This window comes from Typopeltis vanoorti, chromosome 18, assembly GCF_054136105.1.
Source record: "Typopeltis vanoorti isolate ZY-2024b chromosome 18, IOZ_Tvanoo_1.0, whole genome shotgun sequence".
Classification (NCBI taxonomy): Eukaryota; Metazoa; Arthropoda; class Arachnida; order Uropygi; family Thelyphonidae; genus Typopeltis; species Typopeltis vanoorti.
In genome coordinates, this window is record NC_143566.1 from 61681617 (window position 1) to 61693886 (window position 12270).

The 12270-nt window shown below is 35.5% G+C and overlaps 1 protein-coding gene across 3 annotated transcripts in view; it reads left to right on the plus strand.

Moving 5' to 3' along the window:
• LOC150096712 (multiple PDZ domain protein-like) overlaps positions 1 to 12270 on the plus strand; it is a 1501001-nt gene that overhangs the window by 1204331 nt on the left and 284400 nt on the right. For all 3 annotated transcript variants that reach the window (XM_090408593.1, XM_090408594.1, XM_090408595.1), the window contains one exon: positions 9990 to 10084. In XM_090408593.1, the coding sequence (XP_090264719.1) occupies positions 9990 to 10084 (95 nt within the window). The remainder of the gene's footprint in view (positions 1 to 9989; positions 10085 to 12270) is intronic.

Consider the following 12270-nt stretch of genomic DNA (forward strand, 5'->3'; position numbering starts at 1 on the left):
GACTTTGACCAGTAGAGATAAGAGTGGAGATTTCATTGTATAGAGCACTGATCACACCATATCTACACTATTGTGCCCATATCTGGTCACTGGAGTTTGAAGATGATAAATCAGACTTAGTGAAGTACAGAGGTGGATAACCAAAATGATATCAGGACTCTACATTGTTATGAAGATACAGTGAGGATATTCAAACTACTGAGTTTGGTGAATAGGAAGACCAGGGGTTACATGATTGAGACATTTAAACTGTTGATACTTACAGGATTGACATAGGGGAATTTTTCATATAGTCAAACGAGGGGAAAAACAAAGGCAATAAGCCATCCCTGGAAGTTGCAAATGGTGGTGATGAGAAGTGGCTTTTTTTTTTTTTTTTTGAATAGGTGGTTAGCCCATGGAATTCATTGCCTGTTTGACTCGTGAATGGATTTAAAGATTATAAATTAAAGATACCAAGAAATTATATACTTCGTTTAATCTTTTATTCAAGTGTAAGCAAACAAAGTTTGCACCTGAAGTATTTTCAGAACTGGGGCAACTCGTATATAGAAGCTGATGACTCTACGTAACTTGTCTTAGTATCCCATAATACAAAGCACATATCCTATGGGTATGTATGATGCTATGTATTGTGGGAAGGGTCACTACCCAGACCTGTTTCGACCTTTATTCTCATCAGTGGGAGCCAGACCCAGAGGTGATACTAAGGTTGAAGTAATGCCCAAGTCATATATCAGTAGTCAAAAGGTGTCACACCTTATTATTAAAACACTCTGGATTAGCGTTTGACTACTCATATAAGTAATTATGACTTGGGCATTACTTCAACCTTAGTATCACCTCTGGGTCTGGCTCCCACTGATGAGAATAAAGGTCGAAACAGGTCTGGGTAGTGACCCTTCCCACAATACATAGCATCATACATACCCATAGGATATGTGCTTTGTATTATGGGATACTAAGGCAAGTTACGTAGAGTCATCAGCTTCTATATACGAGTTGCCCCAGTCCTGAAAATACTTCAGGTGCAAACTTTGTTTGCTTACACTTTCTTGTTTGCTTTCTTGAATTTTGCTGTGGTGGAAATCCACCACAGCAAATTCAAGAAAGAGAGACTATTCTTAGAAGCAGCAGCAGCAGCTCTCAGAAATCAACCAAATTTTAATAAATAGTTGCATTAAGCTTCCGAAGATTTGGGAAACACTCATCACCAGAGGTCCCACCTTATATTCTAGGCCACCTACAACCGCCCTTAGAGGGCGCTCCACCTAGATAGGACTTTAGTGTCACCCACGTGGTTGGGCTTAGTATTGTATGATATTTGTGTTCATGTTACATTAGTTGTTTTTGTAATCCCCGAAGATGTTCTAGTGACTAGGACGAAATATAGGAAGTATTAAACCCATGTTAATCCTTTCTGAGTGCTGTATACTTTCGATTAAGCCTCCAACATGATAAAGTAGATGGTGTTCGGAGGATGGTAAAGGTTATCTGTATTCTGGTGATAAATGGGCAATTTTTATATCTGATTGTGACTAATAGCAAATACTTGTGCTTCTCTTCTTGCTTGATCAGTGGAATTAGAGGAAGTAAGCAGTTTGAGCTGTGAAAATTGAACTCCTAAAGGAGGATACTTTACTCTTAGGATATGTAATTAAGCTTCAAGAAATAAGTAATTAAAAAAAGGTTAGGATGGTTATCAGGATTTGGAGGATAATAAGTACCAATTTCCTTGTGATATTTTTAATGGAAAATTAAGCATTAATCTGTTTTATGTTGAGCAGATTTGAGTCCTTCAGTTTCATGGAGACAAACACAATTAAAACATTTTTCACTTGGTTATACTATAAATTAAAGATGGCAAAAATTATATTCTTAGTTTAATCCTTTATCCAAGTGTAAGCAAACAATGTCTGCATGTGAAGTATCTTCACAACTGGGCTACTTGTATATTTAGAACATGACTTCACATCCTTTCAGATGTGTATAATGCAGTGTATTAAGAGAAGAGCCACTACCCAGAGTGATTTCAACCTTTATTGCAGTTTGTTAAAGTGCAGGGATACCACTCCAAAAACTCTGAGTGGCTTCTTAATCGCATTGAGTGATCCTAAAGGATCATGACTAACCTTGTCACTCCAGACAGGAATCTCAGGAGTCTCATCAGTGCGACTCCTCAGAAAAGATAGATACCAAGGTTCAAGTAATGCAGAAGTCATATATTTCCCATATACAAGTGGTCAAAATGTGTCACATCTTATTATTGAAATACTCTAGATTAGAGATAGATGTTGAAAATGTTTTCACCTGGTTATACTACAAATTAAAGATGCCAAGAAATTATATTTTTGGTTTAATCCTTTATCCAAGTGTAAAACATTGCTTGCTTACACTTGGAGACATCAATAACGGTTGAAACCAGTCTGGGTAGTGGTTCTTCCCTTAATGCATTGCATTATACACATCTGAAAGGATGTGTGCATTGCATTATGAGATACCAAGGGAATTGATGTGAAATCATTAGCTTCTGAATACAAATAGCTAAGCTGTGAAGATACTTCAAGTGCAAACATTGCTTACTTACACTTGGATAAAGGATTAAACCAAGAATCTAATTTCATGGCATCTTTGATTTAATCTCATTTAAGTATTTTTAGAAAAAGTAACACAAAGCTGAACTCAGCTAGATACACTGGTGTCTGAAAGCTAAAAATGAACTACATTTTTACGTGTATATGAAAAAATTTTCATGACTACAGCCATAAATACAGTAGACATAAATTTACTGCCAGCATACTACTAAATTTTATTACTCCAAAAATGTTATAATTTTTGTACAAATTAAATTGCAATAAGTTTTTGACAAAAATTACAAATTTCCTAAGGACATAGTTAATTAATGTACAATGCTTACATAAAACTATGCAGAGAGACATTTCAGTATGGAGTATGTCCACCCCGAACTGTAATGCAGCATTTACAACATTGTACCATGCTTAGGACCAAGTGATTCGGGATTTTTTGTGGCAAACTAGTGCACTCCTCCTTCAAACTAAGAATACACCTTGTTTGTTTTCTGGAGGGGAATTTCGATTAGCAGTGTGTCTCTCTCTTGCATCCCAAATGTGGATTGATTTGATTAATATATCCTCGGTCTCCAGAAGTATCTTCACTGCTTGTGTACAATGTGGTGTAGCATTGTCATCCATAAACATGAATTCTTCACCTACAGCACTATGAAACAATCGAACGTGATGTTGAAGAACTTCATTGCAATATCGTTCACCAGTCAAGTCCCTTTTTCCAGCATTTGTAGCTTGGTGTGTCCATAAAGCATAATGCCTCCCCACACCATGACCCCAGCACCACCATCTCTATCCCTTTCAAGAACATTTTTGTGATGATAGGAAGTACACTTTCATGTGCCAGATCAGTGTTGTCTAGAATCAGAGGAAAGAATTAAATGACTCACTTGTGAAGAATACATTAGCCCATTTGCATCTTGTCCAATTTTTATGGATACAACCCCACTGAATATGTACTCTACGATGAGTTGTGGATAAAGGGATGCAGACTACAAGCCTTTTGGAGTATAGGCCTAGTTGTTATAGATATCTTGTCACAGTTTGTTGAGATATCCACATTCTTGCTTGAATGGAGCTGACCTGCTGTGGTGCCTTGATTATGTTTTGCTGTTATAACCAAAAAATCTGTCTTTGCTCCATGGAAGAGCGAGGGAAATTTTTTTGCAAACATCTCAAACACATTCCATTGGTTTGAAACACTATTCAGAACCTGGATTCAATGCTTGAGATTCTAAACTCTCTGGCAATATCAGTAATTCTGTGGCCTTCTTTAATTTTTTCAATAATTCTTCCCCATATGAAATCATCTATGTTTTCATATTTCATAGTTCATGCATCAATTTTTTAATTTTTTTAGTTAAGATGCGCCATACAAACTTATACCACTTTTCAGCCCTTTTAAAATACGATAATATGGATATATTTAACAGTTATGCATAAAATGATTTATTATATATATGGTAATATAGACACCTTTAGCAGTTTTAAATAAAAGGATTTCATATAAAGACAAGATAAACATTAATTATTTTATTGAGACTTTTGAAATTGCTTTGCTTTTGCTAAGCTTGTAACCATCAGTCAGTCGCGACCGTAGTTTATTCTTAACCATTTTCATTGATGAAAATGCTTGTTCGCATCTGTATGTAGTTCTAAAACGACAGATATAACTCTGGGCAAATTTTCTCAGTTCAGGAAAATGTTCACAGGACGACGATCGCCAGAAATTAATTATATCAGAAGCATCTGGGAGTGATGGAAGTTCATTAAATTTCATTTTCAATAAAGAATTGATTTTGAGATCAATAAGTTCCATTTGTATGTTACTAGGCATCGTCAAGATTTTTTGTTCAGTAAGTGAAAAGGGATTTATAAATGCAAGTATGCAGTCTTTTTCTTTGGCAAAATCGCTAAAACAACTGTTAAAGGACTCTTGCTATAATCTGAGTTTCTCAGTATATTCTGTAAAGTTGCCATTATCTTCAACAGATTCACTATGTTCTTTTAAATGTGGAAATTGACTTAAATCCCCGTTTTCCAACTGGTAGATGAGCAGTTTTAATTTCATTTTGAATGCACTGATGTCATTTACTAAGCTAGGAAACAATTTATTCTTGCCCAGAAGTTACAAATTTAGATCATTGAGGTGGCCGGTAACATCAACTAAAAATGCTCATCACACAACAGGGCTTTTTCCTCATGCACTCATCCTTCTCTTCCAGAAAATTACGAACACTTTCTTTCAGCTTCCAAAATTAACTGAGAACTTGTCCTTTAGAAAGCCAGCGCACCTCACAATGAAGGATAAGATCACATATTCGATATCTAGCAGTTCACAGTATTTTCTGAATTCTCTTCTGTTGTAATGTTTGTGATGCAAGAAAGAAATAATTTATTTCTTTCTTGCTCTAATTTTATTCACACACTTTACAACTGGTATCATAACATGCTTCAAATTTAGAATTTTTCCACACAGAGATTCTTCATGTATAATAGAGTGATACTTTAGTAGAGAACGACCTGAAAACCTTTCAAGTAAAATTACAGTCCCAGAAACTCTACCTACCATTGACAGTGCTCCATCAGTGCAAACACTGATGAGTTTACTAGAATCTAGTTGAAAGTTTATTTTTCACTTGGTTAGACTATAATAAATTTAGTTTAATCCTTTATCCAAGTGTGAGCAAACAAAGTTTGCACCTGAAAGTATCTTCAGGACTGGGGTGAGGTGGTACAACACCGGGCAACTCGTTGCAAAGGTGGAGCAAGCTCATAACACTCCTATCTCACTATCTCCCATAATGCAAAACACATATACATATCCTTGCAGATATGTATAATGTTATGCATTAAGGGGAGAGCCACTACCCAGACTGGTTTCAATCTTTATTGAGGTCTCTTCAGTGGGAGCCAAGCCCAAGTGGAGATACCGGGCAGAAGCATTAGCAATTAATGCATAACATTATAAATATCCGCAAGGAGATGTGTTTTGCATTATGGGAGATACTGAGATAGGAGTGTTGTGAGCTTGCTCCACCTTTGCAACGAGTTGCCTGTTGTTGTACCACCTTACCCCAGTCCTGAAGATACTTTCAGGTGCAAACTTTGTTTGCTCACACTTGGATAAAGGATTAAACTAAATTTATTATTACTAGAATCTAGTTGTTGATTTTCTAGACATCGCTTTACTTTGTCAAATATGTCTGATCCTCTGGTTTTTCCATGAAGTGACTCAAGACCGATAAGTTCTTCAAAGATGTTAAAATTACCATCAATTCCTCTTATAAAAATGCTTAATTGGGCTACATCAGGTATGTCAGCAGATTTGTCCAAGCTAAAGAAAAGAAAGAAGAAGCATGGACATGGTCTTTCAATTGCTCAGTAACATCATGGGAAAGTTATTCGATGCATCTTGTAATTGTTTGCTTGGACAGAGCAATTTGGTTTACTTTTCTTTCAACATTCTTATCACCAAGACATTTTGCAAATTTTTCGAGACAGGGCTTAACAACTTCCTCTCCATCAGAGAAAGGCTTGTGTTTTTTAGCCAACACAAAGGCAGTTTCATAAGATGCCTCCAGCATTGCCACACTTTCACAACTTCGTTTCACAAATATATTTTCTCTTTTTAATTTCTTCCTTTTTCTTAACCACATATTCTTTCCACAACTCAGACCTAGGAACTAACTTCAGTTTTTCTTCTAATTCAGCTTGATGTTTTCTATAGTGTCTCTGTTAAGATCATGTCTTCTGTTATCTGAGAGAGTGCTTTCACAAACAATGCAAAACGGTTTTCCTGAAGGACTTGCAGTAAATAAGAACTCATTTTCCCACAGTTCATTAAACTGGTGCTTGCTATCACCTTCTGCTTTTCTTCTGCTCATTTTCTTTTGCAAAGTAATGGGTAACTGACTGTAAAAAAAAAAATTCTTTCAAAAAGTAAAGCTTATTATTAAATAATTTATTTAAATTATTTTATCGTTTTAAACATTATGAACATTCAAAAACAGTTCTACAAGTTTAAGATAAGATTCCTGTTTTCATGAACACCTAATTCAGTTCTATAAGTTTAAAAATCATATATTTTTTTCATAGAGAGTTTTCGTCTCTCTCTCATAATATATTATGTCCAATGAAATATGAGATCGCTTCCTGCCATGAAACAGTCGGTCAGATGGCAATCGCACACACAAAACCCAAACATCGTCATTACGAAAGCTTTGCTGATGATCAGTTAAATTTTAGAAATAAACCTACTATACGTAAATAAAAAGGAAAGATATTGTATAAAAAAACATAAAAACACACTCATACAAATACACCAAATAATTGCAGGTTTCAGTAATCAGCAAATTAGGGAAGAGGCAAGAACTTGACATATGTGTTCAAAATGAAAAAATTTATTTAAAAATTTATATTAAGCCTTCATGAAAACAGAAATCTTATCTTAAACTTAAAGAACTGTTAATAAAAACATAAGTTCTAAAACACAGAATTGTTCACTCATGTCGAATCAGAAGTTCATCGAACGTTATGACACGAGAGTCAGCTGTAAACTGATTGAGTAACTGGTGATGCATGTCAGCATTTGCTGGTGCCTGTTGCTTCAAGATCAAACAAGTATAATAAGTGTGCACTCTAGAATTCAGTGGTAGGTTAATTGTGTGTTTATATATATATATAAATCGTATACAAATTTTTAAAAATTTTTCTCTGGGGTTCAGTGCACCACTTCTAATCATGCAAATGCGCCATAGGTTGGCCACCCCTGATTTAGATGATGTCTTTGAGACATTACAAGACATCCAAATTTACAACTATATTCTTTCATGAAAAGAGTTTCCTTCAAACACAATTCTATTACTGCAGCCTTTTGCCTTTTATCTTGTTGAGGGCTACCATGTGACCCTGTACACAATTCTAAATTTATTTATTATTTATTTATTTTTTGAGGATGTAGTTAGAAAGCATATTAGGTCCTATGGTGAGTTTAGTATATGGAATGAGCTCCTGTTGGATGTCAGTGTGTTCAGGGAGTGATACAACATGTTTTTAATTACTAAAAGATGCTCTCCCTTGATGAATACTTGTTCCCCCCCCCAGAGGAGCTTGCAAAATAATAAACTCTAATAGTTTGGGCTAGCAAAGCAGCAGTTATTAAATTGTTTATTTCATTCCTCGAGCTAACATAGTTATCTTCTGGAAAACTTTGACATGAGCACTTTTGACAGCTATGAAAAGTTGAAAATGGAAATAAAGCAGTCTTTAGAATATTCTTAAAGGAACTAGTTCGTTAAGTTCAGAGAAATCACAAGTGCATAGAATGTACACATTTTGTTTAACAGCTATAAAATTTTGGTAAAGCTGTATGTGCATGCCCAACATGTCTTAATTTTGTTTCATAAGCATAAGCCAGTCCTCCCTTATCATCATATGTAAAAATAATTATGAAGCAGATGCAACATCATGGACAAATGATATATTTATTTTTTATACCCTGTTAAAATAAATATAGAATGATGAAAGAATATTTTTGAGAAAATCACATAAATGCAACTATCTGTAAAAGTTCTTCATTAAGATTATTAAATATTAAAATTTTGAAAGGGTGAATATTATACTAATGAAATTATTATTTTTTATTTTATGTGGCTCTCATCCGTGAATGTTTTTTGTGTAAATTCACAGTACATGTGGACTAAAGATTTTTGCTATTTTCTTTATTAATTTTTTACATAGTCTGGAAACCCTGCTCTACAGAACAAACATGGAACTTTTTCAAGCCACTTTAGGTTTTCAATAAGCAGGATAGTGGTCTCACACTGGGCAATGAAATTCATCTCCCACATGAAGACAATCACAAACATCTCTACCCACAGTGAGATTCAAACCTGTATCTTCTTGGTTGGAGAATTGATATGTTAACCACTTGGCCAACCAGTCTGGAAAATTCACTGCATTTATTGAAAGTTTTGCTGTTTCCTCTGCATTTGCTGTTGTCAATCTTAGATTGAATTAATAATAAAATTATAATAAATTTAGTTTAATCCTTTATCCAAGTGTAAGCAAACAAAGTTTGCCCCCGAAGTATTTTCATGACTGAAGCAACTCGTGGTAAAGGTGGACCAAGTTGTCATCACTGCTTGCCTTAGTATCTTCCATAATGCAAAGCACATCTCTTTGTGGACATGTATAATGCTATGCATTAAGGGAAGGGCCAGTACCCAGACCCATTTTGACACCTTTATTGAGATCTCGTCAGTGGGAGCCAGACCCAGAAGTGGTGATACTAAGGTGGAAGCAATGGAGAAGTCATATTTACCTATACGAGTTGCCAAAGGGTGTCTCACCTTATTATTAAATTACTCTGGATTTAGAGAAAGACATTGGACGTTTTTTTCCCACTTGGTTAGATTATAACCACTTGAGAAAAAACTTCTATCTTTCTCTAAATACAGAGTAATTTAATAAGGTGAGATAACACCTTTTTTTTGGCAACTTGTATAGGCAAATATGACTTCTCCATTACTTCCACCTTGGTATCACCACTTCTGGGTCTGTCTCCCACTGATGAGACCTCAATAAAGGTCGAAACCGGTTGGAAGCTTGGGTGATGAATGGCAATGCTGTAGCCCATGAAGTTAACTGAGGCATGGCTGTTGCTGTTACCCCTCAGATGACATATGAGCAAATGAGCGGCTCTGCTCAATGGTGGGGTGAGCCTGCCACGGGGTAGAGCCAATGCTGAGAGTTCTTCTCAGTGGCAGGGTGAGCCTGTTACTGAGGGGAACAATGCTGCATTTTTGGAGTTTGACATGTACTTGAACATTCAATAAAAGTCGAAACCAGTCTGGGTAGTGGCCCTTAATGCATAGCATTATACATGTCTGCAAGGAGATGTGCTTTGCATTATGGGGGATACTAAGACAAGTAGTGATGAGAGCTTGGTCTACCTTTACCACCAGTTGCCTCAGTCCTGAAGATACTTCTGGCACAAACTTTGTTTGCTTACACTTGGATAAAGGATTAAACTAAATTTATTATAGTCTAACCAAGTGGGAAAAAACTTTCAATAATAATAAAAGTTTTGATTTAATCTAATGAAGTTATTATGAAAGTTAAATGGGACATAAGAATTATCCTTCACAAATAAAAAAAAGAAGTGATTCAGGCATCCATCCTCAAAACTTATATTTTGTCCATTCTGCTCAAGTTATTGCTAGTTATAATTAATAAAGCTTAATGCTGTTGAAGTAGAATATTTTAATTTATTTTTATTTTCACTATTTGATTTAAATAAAATAAAATATTTATTCATTTTTGTTATTTATTTGTCCATAAGTATGAATGATCATGCTTAAAATATAAAAACTAAAAAAACTTTTCTCTACTTTTTAATAGGTAAATGGCCTTGTAATGTATGGCAGATGTCATCTAAATGCTTCCGCAATGATTAAAGGACTCTCTGGATCAGTATATAAAATGATATTGCTTAGGTAATGTGGAATTTCTTTAATAATGATCATATTTTACTATTGCATAAGTCAGCTTTACTGTGTGAATTATCATTGTTTCTTTTGATGTTTTCATTTTAAATGATTTTGTTAAAAATTTATCTGTGAAAGTTTCTTATGGCTGTCATGTCTTCTAAATTAATATCTTGGTTTAAACTCAAAACAAAACGCTAAGCTTGAACTAAATTGTATTCTATTGTGTGCATACAATTTAATGGTGCTGAAAGCTTATTTTTCACTTGGTTAGAGTATAATAAAATTAGTTTAATCCTTTATCCAAGTGTGAGCAAACAAAGTTTGTGCCTGAAAGTATCTTCAGGACTGGGGTAAGGTGGTATAACACCAGGCAACTCGTTGCAAAGGTGGAGCAAGCTACCAACATTCCTATCTCAGTATCTCCTATAATGCAAAACACATCTCCTTGCAGATATGTCTAACTTTATGTATTAAGGGAAGGGCCACTACCCAGACTAGTTTCGACCTTTATTGCGGTCTCTTCAGTGGGAACCAGGCCCAAGTGGAGATACCAGGCAGAAGCATTAGCAGGTCATCTTTACCTATAGGAGTTGCCAAATGGTGTGCCATCCTTTTTAATAAATTACTCTGGATTTAGAGAAAGATGTTGAAAGTTTATTTTTCACTTGGTTAGAGTATAATAAAATTAGTTTAATATTTTATCCAAGTGTGAGCAAACAAAGTTTGCACCTGAAAGTATCTTCAGGACTGGGGTAAGGTGGTACAACACCAGGGCAACTCGTTGCAAAGGTGGAGCAAGATACCAACACTCCTATCTCAGTATCTCCTATAATGCAAAACACATCTCCTTGCGGATATGTCTAACGTTATGCATTAAGGGAAGGGCCACTACCCAGACTAGTTTCGACCTTTATTGGGGTCTCTTCAGTGGGAGCCAGTGTGTTTTCAGGAGATGTGTTCAGTCCTTCAGCAGATGTGTTTGCATTATAGGAGATACTGAGATAGGAGTGTTGGTATCTTGCTCCACCTTTGCAACGAGTTGTCCTGGTCTTGTACCACCTTACCCCAGTCCTGAAGATACTTTCAGGCGCAAACTTTGTTTGCTCACACTTGGATAAAGGATTAAACTAATTTTATTATAAATTTAATGGTGCATACAATTGGAAACCAGTAGACCAGTTCTTAGATGAAATAAAAAGATATTATGAACCCATATTATATGAGATATTATGAAGGTATTTATGGTGGAGAGATGCACATGATTGGTCAAAATGAAAGTAGCATGGTGAGGCATTCATCCAGCAGTGGACTGAAGAAAGCTGTTGATAACGATGGTAATAGGTGAAGGTCAATATGAACATCATGTGAATAGAGGACTCGTCTCACCTTCCCCTTGCATGTTAGGCCTAATGACCTGGTCTTGTACCACCTTACCCCAGTCCTGAAGATACTTTCAGGCGCAAACTTTGTTTGCTCACACTTGGATAAAGGATTAAACTAATTTTATTATAAATTTAATGGTGCATACAATTGCATTCATCACTTGGCAAAATTAGTATTATTCACTACTAAATTACTGTTATTTTTATGTAGTCTCATAACTCAAGTCCCTATCTAAAATGGGAGGAACCTTTATAATGAATTTTCATCTGAAGGTGAGTTAGCTAATGTCATGCAGAGATGGAAGGGTTTCTCCTCCTGGAAAGACTGTGCTCCCAACAATGACCATGGTAGTGAAACCCAGAGCTTAACTAAAAAACAGCTAGAGAAACTGAAAAACAACATGATGAAACATTGCATTTTCCATTTGGGGAATAACATGGCCAGATTAAAAAAAAAAATAATGCTTAGATAAGGATGCAGTTGCATCAGTCATTAAAGGAAATAAATGGTTCTGGGCAGGACATGATGAGAATGTCTGACAAAGAGAACAACAGAATGGACACAAGGACTGGTTATTGGAAACCAGTAGACCAGTTCTTAGATGAAATAAAAAGATATTATGAACCCATATTATATGAGATATTATGAAGGTATTTATGGTGGAGAGATGCACATGATTGGTCAAAATGAAAGTAGCATGGTGAGGCATTCATCCAGCAGTGGACTGAAGAAAGCTGTTGATAACGATGGTAATAGGTGAAGGTCAATATGAACATCATGTGAATAGAGGACTCGTCTCACCTTCCCCT